At 47.1% G+C, this 22,111-nt stretch overlaps 1 protein-coding gene across 1 annotated transcript in view; it reads left to right on the forward strand.

Annotated features, from left to right (window-relative positions):
• The window catches only part of DAAM2 (dishevelled associated activator of morphogenesis 2), a gene marked incomplete in the record, with an annotated part of 380,667 nt that overhangs the window by 137,795 nt on the left and 220,761 nt on the right, over window positions 1–22,111 (forward strand). Inside the window, 1 exon segment of the mRNA XM_077485388.1 lies at window positions 12,712–12,801. Coding sequence (XP_077341514.1) covers window positions 12,712–12,801 — 90 coding nt within the window.

Raw genomic sequence — 22,111 nt, forward strand, 5'->3', positions numbered from 1 at the left:
CACCAATGTAAGGAACATTCTTCTCACTGATCACCAATGTAAGGAGCATTCTTCTCACTGATCACCAATGTAAGGAACATTCTTCTCACTGATCACCAATGTAAGGAACATTCTTCTCACTGATCACCAATGTAAGGAACATTCTTCTCACTGATCACCAATGTAAGGAACATTCTTCCCACTGATCACCAATGTAAGGAACATTCTTCTCACTGATCACCAATGTAAGGAACATTCTTCTCACTGATCACCAATGTAAGGAGCATTCTTCTCACTGATCACCAATGTAAGGAACATTCTTCTCACTGATCACCAATGTAAGGAACATTCTTCTCACTGATCACCAATGTAAGGAACATTCTTCTCACTGATCACCAATGTAAGGAACATTCTTCTCACTGATCACCAATGTAAGGAACATTCTTCCCACTGATCACCAATGTAAGGAACATTCTTCTCACTGATCACCAATGTAAGGAACATTCTTCTCACTGATCACCAATGTAAGGAACATTCTTCTCACTGATCACCAATGTAAGGAACATTCTTCTCACTGATCACCAATGTAAGGAACATTCTTCTCACTGATCACCAATGTAAGGAACATTCTTCCCACTGATCACCAATGTAAGGAGCATTCTTCTCACTGATCACCAATGTAAGGAACATTCTTCTCACTGATCACCAATGTAAGGAACATTCTTCTCACTGATCACCAATGTAAGGAACATTCTTCCCATTTTTTCTTTATTAAAAGTCTTGCAATCGATAAGCATAAAAACTAAATATATAAAATATACATAAGTATATACATATTTACATAAAAATTACAATAAATATAGCAAATCTGCTCTCAAACAAAGAAAGACTTTACAGAAAAAGCAAAAAATATCAAATAATCATGTCATTACTGGGAGGAGAAAAATCTCACTACAAGTCACACCATTACACGAGACAAACCTGCGAGGTAAAGAAACAAACCCGCACCCATTATGCATGCAGCCCTTCTTCAAAAAAGAAGATCTCTCCAGAAGCTTCCTGGGGAGGGACTTGATATCCTCCACTGTCACCTGCCACTGCCAAAGTATTTTCAGACACGGGGCAACATAATCCAGGAGCTTGCCATGTTGGACTCTAAGGTTTTTCACTGGCCCGCCATCTTCCCAGCATCAGAGAAAAGGCCTAAAACAAGATGAAAAATACCCACCCATCCCGGCGGGTTCTCTGCTAGCATGTTACCAAGATTGTACTTTAAAAAAAGCAGAGAAAAGAAAACTATTGGGTTGACATTCCTAGGCCACCCTCCTGCCTAGACAGGTAAGTTACATTGCGTTTGATCAGGTTCAGCCTAGTTCCCCATAACAGTTGGAAAAAACAGCTGTACACCCTTGCATAGAGAGATGCTGGCAAGATACAGACGAAACTGACATATAAAAAGATTGGGACCAGGTACGTTTTGATCAACCCTCTCCCTCAAGGAAAGCTTCCATTTCTTCCAGCTTGCTACTTTGGCATTGGCACACACCAACCTGCTTTTCCAATTTCGATGACCATAGTCACCAGGACCAAATTTAATTCCCAACACTTAAATTTCCTGCTGGGGCTCTGGGAAGGCATCCGGAAGTTCGAAGCTTTCACCCTCCTCACCCATCCAGAAAACTTCACTCTTTTCATAGTTGAGTTTAGACCCAGAAGCCTCCGTGTACTGCTCTATCATAGAGACCACCTCCTGCGTCTCCTTTGTCCCAGAGATAATAACAGACAGACACATCATCGGCATAGGGTACAACCTTCAAAGACGGCACACCAGCAATGCCCAAAGGCACCCCTCACAAAGATCCACTCTCCCCATACTCATCCATTCTTCTCACTGATCACCAATGTAAGGAACATTCTTCCCACTGATCACCAATGTAAGGAACATTCTTCCCACTGATCACCAATGTAAGGAACATTCTTCTCACTGATCACCAATGTAAGGAACATTCTTCTCACTGATCACCAATGTAAGGAACATTCATCTCACTGATCACCAATGTAAGGGACATTCTTCCCACTGATCACCAATGTATGGAACATTCTTCCCACTGATCACCAATGTAAGGAACATTCTTCCCACTGATCACCAATGTAAGGAACATTCATCTCACTGATCACCAATGTAAGGAACATTCTTCTCACTGATCACCAATGTAAGGAACATTCTTCTCACTGATCACCAATGTAAGGAGCATTCTTCTCACTGATCACCAATGTAAGGAACATTCTTCTCACTGATCATCAATGTAAGGAACATTCTTCTCACTGATCACCAATGTAAGGAACATTCTTCCCACTGATCACCAATGTAAGGAACATTCTTCTCACTGATCACCAATGTAAGGAACATTCTTCCCACTGATCACCAATGTAAGGAACATTCTTCTCACTGATCACCAATGTAAGGAACATTCTTCTCACTGATCACCAATGTAAGGGACATTCTTCTCACTGATCACCAATGTAAGGAACATTCTTCTCACTGATCACCAATGTAAGGAACATTCTTCTCACTGATCACCAATGTAAGGAACATTCTTCTCACTGATCACCAATGTAAGGAACATTCTTCTCACCGATCACCAATGTAAGGAACATTCTTCTCACTGATCACCAATGTAAGGAACGTTCTTCCCACTGATCACCAATGTAAGGAACGTTCTTCCCACTGATCACCAATGTAAGGAACGTTCTTCCCACTGATCACAAATGTAAGGAGCATTCTTCCCACTGATCACCAATGTAAGGAACATTCTTCTCACTGATCACCAATGTAAGGAACATTCTTCTCACTGATCACCAATGTAAGGAGCATTCTTCCCACTGATCACCAATGTAAGGAACATTCTTCTCACTGATCACCAATGTAAGGAACATTCTTCCCACTGATCACCAATGTAAGGAACATTCTTCCCACTGATCACCAATGTAAGGAACATTCTTCCCACTGATCACCAATGTAAGGAACATTCTTCTCACTGATCACCAATGTAAGGAACATTCTTCCCACTGATCACCAATGTAAGGAACGTTCTTCTCACTGATCACCAATGTAAGGAACATTCTTCTCACTGATCACCAATGTAAGGATCATTCTTCTCACCGATCACCAATGTAAGGATCATTCTTCCCACTGATCACCAATGAATCGGTTTAAATTGGGGTTCCCTGAGGCTGGGTTCAGACTGGAGAACGGAGGGGCTCACAGCAGTGGGTCTGGTGCATCTCCATTCACTATTTCAGGTCCGATTTCAGCCCAAATTTTTGGCTGAATTTGGGCCTGAAACAGACCAAAAGACGCACAGAACTCCTGTGCAATTCACACTGGAGCCTCTCCGGTGATGTGTGAATCGGCTCCTTTAAGAGCCGGGCACAATCTCCTGCTATGCGAATTGGATGCAGGGAAATCTCACCATTGTGGGAGGGGCAGAGACACAAACTGCTGCAGAGAAACCTCCTCATTGTGGGAGGGGCAGAGACACAAACTACTGCCGGAAATCTCACTGTTGTGGGAGGGGCAGAGACACAAACTACTGCAGGGAAATCTCACCATTGTGGGAGGGGCAGAGACACAAACTACTGAAGGAAATCTCATCATTGTGGGAGGGGCAGAGACACAAAGTACTGCAGGGAAATCTCACCATTGTGGGAGGGGCAGAGACACAAACTACTGAAGGAAATCTCACCATTGTGGGAGGAGCAGAGACGCAAACTACTGAAGGAAATCTCACCATTGTGGGAGGGGCAGAGACACAAACTACTACAGGAAATCTTACCGATCTACAAATGCTTATGCTTCTAAAGTCTCCATTCCTCACTTTTTCTACATCTGCCAACTGCTGCAGATCGGCAGTTGATAATGAGGTCACACAGGAGAAGAATGCAGTCTGTGGGCGATAATGTGTGCTTTCCTCTTTCTGTAAAACACAACTAAAACCTGCTGACACATCAGCCCGTCTATTTTCTGTTCTCCCCTCGCCCCGTTGTCATTTTTCTCTCTCTTTTTTTGGCCGCGAGTTTTCTGGAACGGCCCAGATTTGTCTAGCCCATGCCAGAGTCGTGGGACCTTGGAATAAAAGCCGCGTTAATGTTGTTGTAAGATTGTGCCACACAGTTAAGTTGAAGGTTTTCCAAGGCCGCGTTCCTCCGCTCGCCGTCCCCAATCTGCGAAGCGGATTACCGCTTTATGAACTCTTTTTCTTCTTTTTAGTAAAGTGATGACAAATTTAGGCTTTAACGATCTTGGAACGGCGTCCCGGCAATCACCGATCTTTGCCCTTACTTCGCGCCCCCCGCCGGGGGGCTCTGTCACTGGCCCGGGGGGCTTCCCAGACCCCTTTCATGGTGACATTTTGGGAACAAAGGCAATAAGAAGCTTTGATAGAACACAAAGCGCTTCCTCTGGAAACAATGCGAGTTTTATTACTCTCAGCGATTTGGGAAAAGAAGAGACCAGACTGCATCAGGATCTGGAGAAAATCTGTAGCAAATGTGTTGCAGGAAATTCAATTAAAGGAGAAGTCCATTTTATTTTATTTTTTTTGTATAGCCCTCCCCCCAATCATATATTATTAACCATTTCAACTCTCACTCCTGTACAACCCTATGGAAATGACTTTGTCATTGCTATAAGTGTGTGCATCCCAAATGTACTAAAACATGGATGGTGTCAGCAGGGCTGAACTGGGACAAAAATTTGGCCGTGGACTTCATCCGGACCGGCCCACTTTAATTTTGCAAACAAGCACAAAAAGTATATAAACTATATGCAATTATGCAAAAAAAGCCCCCCCCCCCTTTACATCAGAGTCCCTAGAGAGTCCCCCATACATTAGGGTCCCCTGAGAGCCCATCCTTACATCAGGGTCCCCAGAGAGCCCCCCCTTACATCAGGGTCCTCAGAAAGCCCCCCTTGCATCAGAGTCCCTGGAGAGACTTCCCCTTACATCAGGGTCCCCAGAGAACCCCATCCCCATACATCAGGGTCCCCAGAGAGCCCCATTCCTTACATCAGGGTCCCCAGAGAGCCCATCCCCATACATCAGGGTCCCAGAGAGCCCCATCCCCTTACATCCAGGATCCCCGGAGAGCCCCCCTTACATCAGGGTCCCCAGAGAGCCTCATCCTTGCATCGGGGTCCCCAGAGAGCCCCCACTTAATCAGGGCCCCCAGAGAGCCTCCCTCTTACATCATGGTCCTCAGAAAGCCCCCTTACATCAGAGTCCCCAGAGAGCCTCCCCCTTACATCAGGGCCCTCAGAAAGCCCCCCTTACATCAGAGTCCCCAAAGAGCCTCCCCTTACATCAGGGCCCTCAGAAAGCCCCCCCCCCCTTACATCAGAGTCCCCAGAGAGCCCCCCTTACATCAGGGTCCCCAGAGAGCCCCCCCCCTTATATCAGGGGTACCCAGAGAGCCCCATCCCCTTACATCAGGGTTCCCAGAGAGCCCCTCCTTACATCAGGGTCCCCAGAGAGCCCCCCCCTTACATCAGGGTCCCCAGAGAGCCTCAGCCTTGCATCAGGTTCCCCAGAGAGCCCCCACTTAATCAGGGTCCCCAGAGAGCCCCCCCTTTACATCAGGGTCCCCAGAGAGCCTCAGCCTTGCATCAGGGTCCCCAGAGAGCCCCTCACTTACATCAGAGTCCCCAAAGAGCTCCCCTTATCAGGGCCCCCTTACATCAGGGTCCTCAGAGAGCCCCCCCCTTACATCAGGGTCCCCAGAGAGCCCCACCCCCTTACATCAGGATCCCCGGAGAGCCCCCCTTACATCAGGGTCCCCAGAGAGCCTCATCCTTGCATCGGGGTCCCCAGAGAGCCCCCCACTTAATCAGGGCCCCAGAGAGCCTCCCTCTTACATCATGGTCCTCAGAAAGCCCCCCCTTACATCAGAGTCCCAGAGAGCCTCCCCTTACATCAGGGCCCTCAGAAAGCCCCCCTTACATCAGAGTCCCCAAAGAGCCTCCCCCTTAAATCAGGGCCCTCAGAAAGCCCCCCCCCCTTACATCAGAGTCCCCAGAGAGCCCCCCCCCTTACATCAGGGTCCCCAGAGAGCCCCCCCTTACATCAGGGTCCCACAGAGCCTCCCCTTACATCAGGGTCCCAGAGAGCTCCCCACTTACATCAGGGTCCCCAGAGAGCCCCCTCTTACATCAGGGTCCCCAGAGAGCCCCCCCTTACATCAGGGTCCCCAGAGAGCTCCCCACTTACATCAGGGTCCCCAGAAAGCCCCCCATACATCAGGGTCCCCAGAGAGCCTCCCCTTACATCAGGGTCCCCAGAGAGCTCCCCACTTACACCAGGGTCCCCAGAGAGCCCCCCCTTACATCAGGGTCCCCAGAGAGCTCCCCACTTACATCAGGGTCCCCAGAAAGCCCCCCTTACATCAGGGTCCCCAGAGAGCCCCCCTCTTACAGAGAAGAAGAATACACATGACCAATACATATAGACAATATTTACTTATCCCAGAATTCAGCTTTAGCATATTTTTTTCTTTGTCTTTTTTTTTTTTTTTGGTGATATTGCCCTACAACTTTTTTTTTAGATTTTTTTATGCAATCTATAGTCAAAGTCGAAATAAAAGTAAAAAAAAAAAAAAAAACAAAAAAAAAAAAAACCTTTATTTTACTATGTTCATTGATATATTTTTTTATATTGTTGTTGTCTAGTCGAGATAAAAGTATAAATGATATTCTATAATTAGTCCAATTTTATATTGAAACTAATATTAAAAATACAACATATTTTAATAGTTTTATAATAAAAATTCCTATATATCAAAAAATAAAATAAAAAAAAAGCAATGCAAAGTCATTTACAAATAAAAAAATAAAAAAGGCTTTTTTTTTCCAATTAATGTGACATGAAAAAAAAAAGAACAAATAAACAAATAAAAAAGTTTTAACATTAATGGTTAAAAAAAAAAAAAGAAAAAAGAAGAAAAATCAGGGAAAATAATAGTGAAGGAGAGAAGAGTGTTATTTCGAGCAGATTAGAGGAAACTTGTTATTTGAAGAGAAAGCTCAGTACCCGTCCCGTAATTCTGTCCCCACCCCCCTCACCAGCACCACTGTCTTGGAAAATCCAACTAATGTGCTGAAGGGCTCTGCCCAACCTTCAGGACCTGGCAGAGACATCCGCAGTGCTCACATGAAGGGTTTTCCACGCATGCACAGATAACCTGAAATCCAGGTTACATTGTATCTCTATCTCCTAGCTGAACAATGTTTATAAACAATGTTACTTTGTATCTCCTCTATCTCCTGTCTGATCAATGTTTATAAGCAATGTTACTTTGAATATCTCTATTTGATATGTTTACAAACAATTTACTTTGTCTCGCTTTAACTCCAGTCTGAACAGTGTTTTATAAACAGATAATTTGTACCTCTATCACCTGTCTGAACAGTGTTTCTAAACAATGATACTTTGTACCTCTCTATCGCCTGTCTGAACAGTGTTTATAAACAATGATACTTTGTATCTCTCTATCTCCTCCTCTGATCTACGTTTATAAACAATATTACTTTGTATCTCTCCATTTCTTGTCTGAACAACGTTTATAAACAATGTACTTTGTATCTCTCTAGCTGAAATATTTATATACACTGTGTCAGATCTGGGTCTGTTTTTTTGGACAGCAGCAGTTTCAACAGCTTTTATATTTACACAGCAACCCCCAGCTGTCTCCACAATCCAGCCGCTGGTCCCTGATTCTTTCTTTAAGCCAGAGCCATCGACCTCTTCCAGGATTGGATGACACTGGCCTTCCTGTGAGCCCATTAGAGACATTAGAGTGTAAGCTCCTCTGGTACAGAGACTGATATGACTGGCTCAGTGTTCTCTGTACAGCACTGTGGTATATGTCAGAGCTATAAGAAAACGTATAATAGTGTGTAATTATGGTGGGACATTAGAGTGTAAGCTCCTCTGGTACAGAGACTGATGTGACTGGCTCAATGTTCTCTGTACAGCGCCGCAGTATATGTCAGAGCTATAGAAATGTATACTGGTGTGTGACTGTAGGGGGACATTTAGATTGTAAGCTCTTCTGGTTCTGTGATGACTGTGGGGGGACATTAGAGTGCAAGCTCTTCTGGTTCTGTGATGACTGTGGGGGGACATTAGAGTGTAAGCTCTTCTGGTTCTGTGATGACTGTAGGGGGACATTAGATTGTAAGCTCTTCTGGTTCTGTGATGACTGTGGGGGGGACATTAAAGTGTAAGCTCTTCTGGTACAGAGGCTGATGTGACTTGTTCGTGTTCTCTGTACAGCGCCGCAGTATATGTCAGAGCTATAGAATGTATACTGGTGTGTGACTGTAGGGGGGGACATTAGAGTGTAAGCTCTTCTGGTTCTGTGATGACTGTGGGGGGACATTAGAGTGTAAGCTCTACTGGTACAGAGGCTGATGTGACCGGCTCAGTGTTCTTCTGTACAGCACTGCGGTATATGTCAGAGCTATATAAGTATGTAATACATACCTCCCAACATTTTGAGGTGAGAACGAGGGACACCTACCAGCAAACATATGTAGACATAGGACACGCCCCCTGCCACACTCCCTTAAAGGAGAATTAACCCAATAAAAAAGGTTAATGAAATCCTTAAGGGCTTTTTTTTTTTTGTTACCACTTCTATTCTTTTATATCGGCGTTTAAAATGTACAAAGGCAGCAATTTAGAAATTGGAGGAAAGATTTAGCGCCGGGAAAACAGTTTTTAAAAGATAAAAAGTGAATTTTATATACAAATATATAGATCAGACCAAAATGAGGGACAAATGAGGAGGAAAGAGGGACAGAGGGACATTACTGCAAATCGGGGACACTTGGGAGCTATATAAAAGTGTATAATAGTGTGTGACTACGGGGGGGACATTAGAGTGTAAGCTCTTCTGGGTCTGTGATGACTGTGGGGGGGACATTAGAGTGTAAGCTCCTCTGGTTCTGTGATGACTGTGGGGGGACATTAGAGTGTAAGCTCTTCTGGTTCTGTGATGACTGTGGGGGACATTAGAGTGTAAGCTCCTCTGGTTCTGTGATGACTGTGGGGGGGACATTAGAGTGTAAGCTCTTCTGCTTCTGGGATGACTGTGGGGGGACATTAGAGTGTAAGCTCCTCTGGTTCTGTGATGACTGTGGGGGGGGGGGGACATTAGAGTGTAAGCTCTTCTGGTTTCTGTGATGACTGTGGTTGGACATTAGAGTGTAAGCTCCTCTGGTTCTGTGATGACTGTGGGGGGGGGGGGGGACATTAGAGTGTAAGCTCTTCTGGTTCTGTGATGACTGTGGGGGGGGGGGGGACATTAGAGTGTAAGCTCTTCTGGTTCTGTGATGACTGTGGGGGGGGGACATTAGAGTGTAAGCTCTTCTGGTTCTGTGATGACTGTTGGGGGGGGGGGACATTAGAGTGTAAGCTCTTCTGGTTCTGTGATGACTGTGGGGGGGGGGGGCATTAGAGTGTAAGCTCTTCTGGTTCTGTGATGACTGTGGGGGGGGGGACATTAGAGTGTAAGCTCTTCTGGTTCTGTGATGACTGTGGGGGGGGGGGGGGACATTAGAGTGTAAGCTCTTCTGGTTCTGTGATGACTGTGGGGGGGGGGGGGGTGGACTTTAGAGTGTAAGCTCCTCTGGTACAGAGACTGATGTGACCGGCTCAGTGTTCTCTATACAGCACTCCGGTATATGTCAGAGCTATATAAGTGTATATAGTGTGTGACTATGGGGGGGACATTAGAGTGTGAGCTCCTCTGGCTCGGTGTTCTCTGTACAGCACTATGGAGTATGTCAGTGCTATACACTGTAATGAAGGCCCCACCACCTTGTCAGAACCCCTTTTCTTCCAGACTCGGTATCTCTCTTTTGCCCTCCATGTCTCCCTGGCTGGAAGTTGGGGGTCAGCCCGGCCGTCTCTCTGCAGCCTCCTGACCTCAGACAGCATAGCAGGCTTATTTTTAGCGGTGGAATGTCGCTGTGGGCCCGGTAATCCGATGTAACACGGCTAAAGCTCTTGTTTCACTTGTCTGCCCCTTGAGTTTGGGAATCCATCTTTTAAACATTTCCATATGTCGGTTCTCCCAGAGAAAAAAAAAAGCTCCTGGGCTGGCTGGGTTGGCAGAGAGCTGCCCGCGGGTTTCTGGCGCGCTCTCGCCACGGGGGTCCTCGGGGGGGCTCTTAGTTTGTCAGCGGCTGCGACCCGGCCGAGGAAATTACGACTGATTTTCACCTCTTTTACGCGGCCGTCTCAAAGAGCGCCGCGATGAACCGAGGGATTGTTTCCCCCGCGATGATGTCACCAGTAGACTTGCGAAAGAGTTTTCCAGTATTCTTATTGATCTGCATCCTGCGTAATTTTTGTTACATTTTATTTCCGTTACAGTTTACCTAAAATAGAACTGCAATGAAAACATTTATTTTTTTTTGCTGCCTTTATCCTCATTGGACGAGCCTTCCCTTCAGTCTTGCACAGCTGTGCAGACTCCTCCCCTGTACTGAATACGGCTTCCTCTGATTTCACCGCACACTGTGAGCTTCTCACAACGTGCATTAGAAGCTGCAGCAATTCAGAAAGAGCCCCGCCCTCATTTCCTGGCTGGAGGACGTCCCCAGCCTGACTGGCCCCGCCCCCTGTTTTTGTTCATCTTTGGACCACTACAGTGCTCAGCATTACATAAGGCTCAGTTCACACCAATGCGTTTTTTTTTTTCCTGCTCTTTGCAGGAACGCAGGGCATTATTTTTAACATGGGTTCCTATGGAACAGATTCACGTCACGGCATTTTTAGAAAGGGTCAGGGATTTTTTTTTTTTCTTTGAACGCAAAACACTGCTTTTTTCGCTCAATAGACTTCAATGGAAAAGCTGCATGTAGTGCGTTTTTGTCGCGTTTTGCAATTTTTAATCTGCCCAACAGCAAATTTGCCACACCACAAAAACGCACTCCGGATCCGTTCTGGATGCGTTTCTGCATGCGCATTTTTAACGCTTTTTTGACTCGTTCCATTGCGTTTTTGATGCATTCCAGATGCTTTTTTCTTTTTCTTTTTTTCCCCTGTTTTTTTGTTGTTACTGTACTGGGGTCTGGTGCATTTTTGATGTGTTTCCGGAAGCTTTTTTATTATTTTTTCCTTTTTTTTGTTGTTACTGCACTGAAGTCCGGTGCATTTTTGATAAATTTCCGTATACTTATTTTATTCCCTGTTTTTTTGTTGCTACTGTACTGGCGTCTGGTGCATTTTTAATGTGTTTCCGGATGCTTTTTTCCTTTTTTTACTGTTTTTTGTTGTTACTGTACTGAAGTCCGGTGCATCAGGGTCCCCAGAGAGCCCCATCCCCTTACATCAGGGTCCCCAGAGAGCCACCCCTTATATCAGGGTACCCAGAGAGCCCCATCCCCTTACATCAGGGTACCCAGAGAGCCCCATCCCCTTACATCAGGGTCCCCAGAGAGCCCCATCCCCTTACATCAGGGTCCCCAGAGAGCCCTCCTTACATAAGGGTCCCCAGAGAGCCACCCCTTATATCAGGATACCCAGAGAGCCCCATCCCCTTACATCAGGGTCCCCAGAGAGCCCCCCTTACATCAGGGTCCCCAGAGAGCCCCCCCTTACATCAGGGTCTCCAGAGAGCCCCCCCTTACATCAGGGTCTCCAGAGAGCCCCCCCTTACATCAGGGTCTCCAGAGAGCCCCATCCCCTTACATCAGGGTCCCCAGAGAGCCCCCCCTTACATCAGGGTCTCCAGAGAGCCCCATCCCCTTACATCAGGGTCCCCAGAGAGCCACCCCTTATATCAGGGTACCCAGAGAGCCCCATCCCCTTACATCAGGGTCCCCAGAGAGCCACCCCTTATATCAGGGTACCCAGAGAGCCCCATCCCCTTACATCAGGGTCCCCAGAGAGCCCTCCTTACATAAGGGTCCCCAGAGAGCCACCCCTTACATAAGGGTACCCAGAGAGCCCCATCCCCTTACATCAGGGTCCCCAGAGAGCCCCCCCCTTACATCAGGGTCCCCAGAGAGCCCCCCCTTACATCAGGGTCTCCAGAGAGCCCCCCCCCCCCTTACATCAGGGTCTCCAGAGAGCCTCAGCCTTGCATCAGGGTCCCCAGAAAGCCCCCCATTTACATCAGAGTCCCCAAAGAGCTCCCCTTACATCAGGGTCCTCAGAGAGCCCCCCGAATTTCCGAATACTTTTATTTTTTTATCCTGTTTTTTTGTTGCTACTGTACTGTCGTCTGGTGCATTTTTGATGTGTTTTCGGATGCTTTTTTTCTTTTATTTTCCTGATTCTTTGTTGTTACTGTACTGGGGTCTGGCACCGGAGCGTAGCGGAAGAGGGGGGGGTGCCCTCTCCCGCCACTGATAAAAGTGATCCTGCTGCGAATCCACTGCAGAGACCACTATTATAGGAAAGCGGACCGCCAGCCGAAGAAGAGGATACTGGGGTTATGGCAGCTAGCTTCTGCCATAACAACGATATCCCCCCCCCCCCCTTCAAATTTAGGACGCACATCGGCGTGCGGCGGTCCGGAAGTGGTTAAATTGCAGGATGCTTTTATTCAAATGAAAGTGAAGTTTTCTTTTAATGTGAAAAGGGGGCATCTGGTATGTATTTTCCAGCCCCCACCTGCAGAGGGCAGCACTTCCTCACAGGTTTGTCTTTTGTTTTTTTGCAGGATGAGTTGGATCTTACAGACAAGAACAGGGAAGCCATGTTTGCGCTCCCCGCAGAGAAGAAATGGCAGATTTACTGCAGCAAGAAAAAGGTAAGATGTCTCGTCTGCTTCTGATGCACTGACCCGGAGAAATTCCAGAAAAGAGGAGTTCATTTCAATGACAGGCCCTCTTTGCTCTCATGTTCCCGAGGCTTTTTTGTGCATAAAATGTCCATACTATACATAAATACATTTTTATTGCTGGTATATATTTGCTGATTCTCAGAACATACAATATAAAGTGGTGCAACAATAATCATGTTTTTCATTTTTAGATGGAGTGGGGAAGGACTAAAACTTGCTTGAGGTTTTTTTTTTTTCTGTCTGTGTCCCCCTTGGGAAGATTTATTCCCATTTCCTGTTCTGGAAGGGCAATAGGAAATGAACGGAAATCTCCCCAAGCCCAGGAAAACTTCCCAGACAGTTGCAAATGGTGCAGAAACTAATGCTGGCCATACATTATACGGAAAAATCGGCTGAAATTCGTCATTTAGAAAGTCCGTTCGTTTTTTTTTCGGCCAGTCAATGGCTGCAAAATCGATAATCGTTGGGGCGTTTTTGAGCCGAAAAAAAAAACGAAGAAGAAGTTTGGAAATTTTTCTAACGAACGATAAATTGAAAAGGTTAATGTGTTTCCCGTCCCGTCAGTCAATAAATGATGGCACTATCGTTTGCTCTCACGGCTGATTGTTCGTTTGTCGAAAATGGGTTCGGCCGATTTTTCGTATAGTGTATGGCCAGCATACGTAAAAAATATTTACCTTCACTTTCTGATACGGTAATGTCCGTCACCTGCGCAGAAAGTGAGGATGGACATTTCTTAAAAAAATTGGTTTTGGGTGTATGTACACAGCTACATAATTCTAACCCACAAGGCCCAAACCATTACCTGAAAAAAACCTATCTTCTAGCTCTAGACCTGATCCTTAACCCTCAATGTAAACCCTATCCCTTAACCTAAACCCTAACATTGGCCTTTAACCTCAACTCTAACCCTAGCCTTAAAACATAATCCTAGAGCTCAATCCAAACCTTAACTCTTGCCTTAAACCCGAATCCTATATCTACCCAATGCCTAAACCTTAACCCAATATCTCAACTCAGCCTCTGAACCTTAAACATAGCCTTCAACCCAGCCCATAAACCTTAACCATAGCTGCCAGCTTAAACCCCAACCGCAGACCTCAATGCATACTCTAAAACAAGCTCTGAAACAGACCCTTGTAACTCCTAAACCATAACCGTAGCCCTTGATTTAAAAGTACATACAAGCCCTCATAACTAACCCCTTACCCTTAACCTAATCAACACCAGTCCATAATTCCTAACCGTGGCCCTCAATCTAACCCATAAACTCTATCGCTAGCCCTCAACCTAAACTCTCACACTAGCCTTCCCAATGAATCCCTTGCCTTCCTAACACAACCCAATACCTAAATCCTAACCCTAGCTCTCAACCCAGCCCCCAAACCCTCATTCTAACCCTCAACCCAGCCTATGTATTCTGACTCTAGTTCTCCACCAAGCCTCTAAACTCTAACGTTCGCTCTCAACCTAAGCTCTGACACAATTTCTCAAACGAACTCTAATTCTCCAGCCCCGAGCTTCACCCCTAATACAAGCCTTCAACCAAATAACTAAACCTTCAAACTAGCCCTCAACCTCACCCCTAACACAAGCCTTCAACCAAATATCTAATCCTTCAACCTAGTCCTCAACCTCATCAATAGCACAAGCCTTCAACCAAATACCCAAACCTTTAACCTAACCCTTAACCTCATCAACAGCACAAGCCCTCAATCAAATACCTAAACCTTCAACCTAGCCCTCAGCCTCACCAAAAACACAAGCATTTGACTAAAAATACCTAAATCTTAAACCTAGCCCTCAACCTCACCCCTAACACAAGTTTTCAAACAATACTTAAACCTTCAACCTGGCTCTCAACCTCACCAATAACACAACCCTTCAACCAAATACCTAAACCTTCAACCTAGCCCTCAACCTCACCAATAACACAAGTCTGCAACCAAATACCTAAAATTTCAACCTAGCCCTTAATTTCACCAATAACACCGGCCTGCAACCAAATACCTAAAACTTTAACCTAGCCCTCAACCTCATCAATAACACAAGCCTCCAACCAAATACCTAAACCTTCAACCTAGCCCTCAACTTCACCAATAACACAAGCCTGCAACCAAATACCTAAACCTTCAACCTAGCCCTCAACCTCACTCCTAACGCAAGTCTTCAACTAAATACTGAAACCTTCAACCTAGCCCTTAACCTCACCAAAAACACCAGCCTGCAACCAAATACCTAAAACTTCAACCTAGCCCTCAACCTCACCCCTAACGCAAGTCTTCAACTAAATACTGAAACCTTCAACCTAGCCCTTAACCTCACCAATAACACCGGCCTGCAACCAAATGCCTAAAACTTCAACCGAGCCCTCAACCTCACCAATAACACAAGCCTTCAACCAAATACCTAAACCTTCAACCTAGCCCTCAACCTCACCCCTAACGCAAGTCTTCAACTAAATACCTAAACCTTCAACCTAGCCCTTAACCTCGCCAAAAACACCAGCCTGCAACCAAATACCTAAAACTTCAACCTAGCCCTCAACCTCACCAATAACACAAGCCTTCAACCAAATACATAAACCTTCAACCTAGCCCTCAACCTCACCAATAACACAGGCCTTCAACCAAATACCTAAACCTTCAACCAAGCCCTCAACCTCACCAATAACACAGGCCTTCAACCAAATACCTAAACCTTCAACCGAGCCCTCAACCTCACCAATAACACCAGCCTGCAACCAAATACCTAAAACTTCAACCTAGCCCTTAACCTCATCAATAACACAAGCCTTCAATCAAATACCTAAACCTTCAATCTAGCCCTCAACCCCACCAATAACACAAGCCTTTGACCACATGCCTAAACCTTCACACTAGCCCTCAGCCCAACTCCTAAACCCTAATGCTGTCCCTCAGCTCAGTCCTTAAACACCACCCCTTAACCTATTTCCAGTCCGTAACACTAACCTCTCTCAGCCCACCCTCCAATGCTTCTTCTTATCCTTGACCCTAAGTCAACAGCTAACCCTGAACCCAACCCATAAACTGTAAGTACTGCAATATATGTATACATGTGTACTTAGAGTTCAGCATCAAATGACTAAGAATTGGAAATCTCGGATTAGGTTGGTGAAACATTATTGGACTACGAATCCAGTCTGGTATAGACGATGCAGTCAATAGGTAAGGAAGAGTCTCCATGGTATGAGGGCAATTCAGGCAAAGAATTGCATCCTGTCATTGTGAAAAGTCACTGATTGTCCGGGAAGAATACTTCCTCTGTTTCCCGGCAATCGTTTTTTCCAGCCGCCATGACAATACCCGCAGGCTGGCGGCCAAGCAAGCGGAGCTGGTGAGCCCAATGGCGGCAGCGCTGACAGATTATGCTCTGTGAACATCAACTCTAATGGCTCTCCATCATTCATATTGCTTCCTGCTATCGGCACCTGGAAGCCGTCCATGGAGGCCCACATCATATTATTCCAGGTGCCCAAGGACATGAAACGGGCGTCCGTCCATCAGAGAGAGAGAGAGAGAGTGAGCAGAGCCAACACATGCAGCCCATGCATGGCTCTTCCTAGTTGGCATCACCACAAATTCTGAATGGCTGGCAGGCAGCTTGATATAATTATAGATTATTGTAGTGGGGCACGAGTTTTACAGAAAACAAAAATCTGTCTGTGCACAGTATGGTGCTTGTTTATCATCAGAGGCTTAGCAGCCGTATAGACAAAAAAGAAAGAAAGGCGGTAATCAGAAATCCATCCAAGATAAACCTCGGTGCTCCACACAAAGCCAATAATGTTGCAACAGGTATAGCAGTCACTCAAAGAGCTTTCACAGGTGAACAAGGAGGATGGCATAAGAAGCTTTACTGTGCCAACGTTTTGGCAAGTCACAGCCCGCCCTTCTCAAGTAGAATAGAAAATCTTATATCATGCACTGTGCTGCAAGGAAGGACCCTTACTCTCTGTGGGAAAGCAGTGGTCTCTCTGCAAAGGTCAGGCACGCACTCTGCTGAGTCGTACCACCTAGATCTGGACAGATCAGCAAAGCTCCTGCTGTCTGCTCAATGGGGGCTTGTTGGACCACGGCAGAGAGACGGCTGTTTCCGTACAGAGAGCAATGGACCTTTGCAACCCCTATGTTTCGGGGAGTCGCAGCCCACCTTTCTCAAGTAGAGTAGAAACTCTTTTATTCTGCACTGTGCTGCAGAGAAGGACTCTTGCTCCCTGTGGGAAAGCAGTGGTGTCTCTGCAGGGGGCACGCCTGGCCTTCGCGGAGAGGCCACTGCTCTCCCACAGAGAGTAAGGGTCCTACTCTGCAGCATAGTGCAGAATATAAGATTTGCTCTCAGGTGGGAAAACAGTGGTCTCTCTGCAAAGGTCAGACACGCCCTCTGCTGAGTCATACCACCTAGATCTGGACAATCAGCAAAGCTCCTGCTTACTGCTCAATGGGGGCTTGTTGGACCAATCCAGAGAGACAGCTGCTTCCTTACACAGAGCAATGGACCATTGCAGCACTGATGTTTCCTCTCTCTCTCTCTCTCTCTCTCTCTCTCATCCCCCTCTCTCTCTTTCTCTTTCTCTCTCTCTCTCTCTTTCTCTCTCTCTCTCTCTCTCTCTCTTTCTCTTACCCCCCCTCTCTCTCACCCTCTATCTTGTTCTCTCTCTCACCCCTCCCTCTCTCTCTCTCTCACCCCCTTTATCTCTCTCACCCACCTCTTTCTCCCTCACCCCCTCTCTCTCTCACCCCCTCTCTCTCTCTCTCACCCCCTCTCTTTCACCCTCCTCTCTTTTACCCCCTCTCTTTCACCCTCCTCTCTTTTACCCCATTTCTCTTACCCCCTCTTTCTCTCTCCCCCTCTCTCTCTCTCACCCCCTCTCTTTCACCATCCTCTCTTTTACCCCATTTCTCTTACCCCCTCTCTCTCTCTCTCCCCCTCTCTCTCTCACTCCTCCCTCTCTCACCCCCTTTATCACTCTCAACCCCCTCTCTCTCACCCCCTCTCTTTCATCCCCTCTCTGTCACCTGCCCTCTCTCTCACCCCCTCTCTCTCACCCCCTCTCCCTCCCACCCCTCCCTCTCTCTTTATCACCCTCCCCCCGTCATTCTCCCTCTCTCACCCCCTTTATCTCTCTCACCCACCTCGTCTTTCTCCCTCATTCCTTCTCTCTCACACCCTCTCTTTCACCCCCTCTCTCTCTCACCCCCCTCTCTCACCCCCCTCTCTCACCCCCCTCTCTCACCCCCCTCTCTCACCCCCTTTATCTCTCTTACCCCCCCCCCTCTCTCTCACCCCCCTCTCTCACCCCCTCTCTCACCCCCTTTATCTCTCTCACCAAACCTCTCTCACCCCCTATCTCACCCAACCCTCCCTCTCTCTTTATCACCCCGTCCTTCTCTCTCTCTCACCCCCTTTATCTCTCTCATCCACCTCCTCTTTCTCACCCCCCTCTCTCTCTCTCTCTCTCTCACCCCCTCTCTCACTTACCCCTGTTCTCTCACCCCCCTCCCTCTCACCCCTCTCTCTTTCTTACCTCCCCTCTGTCCTTCTCTCTCTCTCACCCTCTCTCTCTCACCCCTCTCTTTCTCACCCCCCCCCATTTTTCTCTCTCTCTCAACCCCTTTTTCTCTCTCACCCACCTCCTGTCTCTCTCACACCCCCCTCTCTCACAACCCCCTCTCTCATCCTTCCTTTCTCTCCCCCTCCCCCTCACCCTCTCGCTCCCCTCATCTCTCTTCTCTCTCACCCCCCTCATAGTCCATTGTACCAATATTAAACTACAAGTGACAGAAATTGATTATCTACAAGGCAACCTTGGCAGAAACCTGTGGCCCATTGGATGCTGGAAGCTTCACACCTCTGGGGATATATAGCAGTTGTCCAAAGCTTTGCATTCTACAAGGGAGGAGGAATTTGAAGGCCCTGCTCTTGTCTAATGCCGCGTAGACACGATCGGAATTTTGGTTGGAAAAAGTGCTGATGGTTTTCCCGACAGGATTTCGCTCAAGTTGTCTTGCCTATACACGGTCACACCAAATGCGTCAAGAACGCGGTGACGTACAACACGTATGACGGGACTAGAAAAAGGAAGTTCAATAGCCAGTAGTAGCCAATAGGCTTCCGTCTCGTAGTTGAATCTGAGCATCTGCGCATCGGAATTGCGTACACACGATCGGAATTTCCGATAGAAGCGTTTTCCGTCTGAAAAATTGAGAACATGCTCTCAATCTTTTGCTGGCGGGAATTCGGCTTCCGATGGAGCGTACACACGATCGCAATTTCCGACGAAAAGCTCTCATTGGTCTTTTGCTGGCCGAGATTCCGACCGCGCGTGCGCCCGTGTGTCCGCGGCATAACAGGAATATAAAATACAGAGAATGCAGATGGGACAGACACTCCGTGCCAATCCTTATCAGTGGGAGGAATGGGGGTGCAATGCTGCTCCCTTATCCTGGGGGCCCCCATTCTGCAGCTGTTTTCTTTGTGAAGAGCAATACATTGGATTCAGCTACATTTTGGAATGCTGCAGAGTAACATGACCCTGTATTGAATTCTGGTACCTGGGCTGTGCTGGGGCCAGCTTGGGGAATGGCGCCCCGGGGCAGTGTGGTTTATAGCCGGATCAAAGTGGTTAATCGGGGGTGCAATAAAAGGTCTCCGGCTATTGGCACTGCCTCTCGCTGTTAATAACCTTGGCAAGCCATCCAAGCAACGCATGTAGCTGTATGTTCTACATCGTGTTTCTGCTCCAAGCTGTCCCCTGGCCAAGCCATGCCGATTGGCCCTCCAATTTATTGCAGATGGTGAGCGTCTTCCATCTTTCAGAATTCCAGGGACGAGTTCATTGGCCTGAGATCGACCCCTGTCACTGGCGCTGAGGGAATGCGCACCCGGGGGAGCGAATCAGAGACTGTGCAGAGCTTTCTGTTATCTTGGCTCTGCGAAACATGACCGGCGGGATGCATGGGGTCTAAAGGGGAACTCAGGATAAAAACAGCCCTTCACTGATCACCAATACAAGGGGGCCCTTCACTGACCACCAATACAAGGGGGCCCTTCACTGACCACTAATATAAAAGGGCCCTTCACTGACCACCAGTACAAGGGGGCCCTTCACTGACCACCAATACAAGGGGCCCTTAACTGACTACTAATGTAGGGGGCCCTTTACTGACCACTAATACAAGGTGGCCCTTCACTGACCACTAATACAAAGGGGCCCTTCACTGACCACCAATACAAGGGGGCCCTTCACTGACTACTAATGTAAGGGGGTCCTTCACTGATCACCAATACAGGGGGGCCCTACACTGACTACTAATGTAAGGGGCCCTTTACTGACTACTAATATAAGGGGCCCTTTACTGACTACTAATGTAAGGGGGCCCTTCACTGATCACCAATACAAGGGGGCCCTTCACTGACCACCAATACAAGGGAGGCCTTCACTGACAACCAATACAAGGGGCCCTTTACTGACTACTAATGTAAGGGGGTCCTTCACTGACCACTAATACAGGGGGGCCTTCACTGACCACCAATACAAGGGGGCCCTTTACTGACTACTAATGTAAGGGGCCCTTTACTGACTACAAATGTAAGAGGGCACTTCACTGACCACTAATACAAGGGGGTCCTTTAATGACCGCCAATGTAAGGGGGCCCTTTACTGACTACTAATGTAAGGGGGGCACTTCACTGACCACTAATACAATGGGGCCCTTTAATGACCACCAATGTAAGGGGGCCTTTTACTGACTACTAATGTAAGGGGGCCCTTCACTGACCACTAATACAAGGGGGCCCTTTAATGACCACCAATGTAAGGGACCCTTTACTGACTACTAATGTAAGGGGGCACTTCACTGACCACTAATACAAAAGGGCCCTTTAATGACCACCAATGTAAGGGGGCATTTTACTGACTACTAATGTAAGAGCGCCCTTCATTGACCACCAATGTAGACAGGTCCTTCATTGACCACCAATGTAGGCGGGCCCTTCACTGACCTCCAATGTAAGAGGGCCCTTTACTGACCACTAATACAAGGGGGCCCTTCACTGATTACCAATGTAAGGGGTCACTCTGCTGACCACCAATGTAAGGGGCCCTTTCCTGACCACAAATGTAAAAGGGCCATTCACAGACCACAAATGTAAGAGGACCCTTCACTGACCACCAATACATGGGGGCCCATTACTGACCACCAATGTAAGGGGGCACTTTACTGACTACTAATTTAAGGGGGCCCTTTATTGACCACCAATGTAGGTGGGCCCTTTTCTGACCACTATTGTAAGAGGGCCCTTCACTGACCACTAATACAAGGGGGCCCTTCACTGATCACCAATACAAGGGGGCCCTTCACTGATCACCAATGTAAGAGGGCCCTTCACTGACCACTAATGTAGTTGGGCCCTTCACTTAACACCAATATAAGAGGGCTCTTCACTCACCACCAATGTAAAAGGGCCCTTCACAGACCACCAATGTAGGTGGGCCATTAACAGACCATCAATGTAAGAGGGCCCTTCGCTGACCACTAATGTAGGGGAGCCCTTCACTGGCCACCAATGTAGGGATCTTCGCTGACCACCAATGGAAGAGAGCCCTTCACTGACCACTAATGTAGGCAGGGCCTTCATCGGCCACCAATGTAGGTGGGCCCTTCCCTGACCACCAATATAAGGAAGCACTTTTCCACTGACCATCATTTTTTTTTCTATTAATAATATTTTTTTTTCATTTCATTAATTACTGAAAATATTTGCGTTTTATAGAGCTGAGTTGGGGGTCAAACACACGAAGTATGCAATGTACAGCGTCTCATGCTTTTATTTATTGTTATATCTCAGCTTACTCTTCAGGCTAACATACCATGAGCTGTAGATACAATATCAGCAGGGATTTCCTGAGACCAGAATGTTACTTCGAGGGTTGCTCCACGTTTTAAGGAAGACCTGTATATAGAGCATTACTATGAGCTGTTGTTGGTGTCTAGCGCCCTCTTCCTGCCGGCTCCGATTCCGCAGCGTCCTCCCAGTAGCCAGACAGACGAGTCTTCTCCTCGCGGTGGTTGGAGAGTTGTCACACCTGGGCAGATGGTGAAGGTTGGATCTCGGGATGAGATCACCGTCCATCTGAGCTGTCATGACATCATCTGGCGTTAATGGAAGACGGGCCATGCGGCCAAACGAACATGCGCAGAGCTGTGATGTCAGACGCCAAATGCTCCCAAATACTTTCGAAGATTTTTTCGGT

This window comes from Lithobates pipiens, unplaced genomic scaffold, assembly GCF_037356315.1.
Source record: "Lithobates pipiens isolate NorthernLeopardFrog02 unplaced genomic scaffold, aLitPip1_a1.2 Scaffold_18, whole genome shotgun sequence".
In the NCBI taxonomy this organism is placed as follows: Eukaryota; Metazoa; Chordata; class Amphibia; order Anura; family Ranidae; genus Lithobates; species Lithobates pipiens.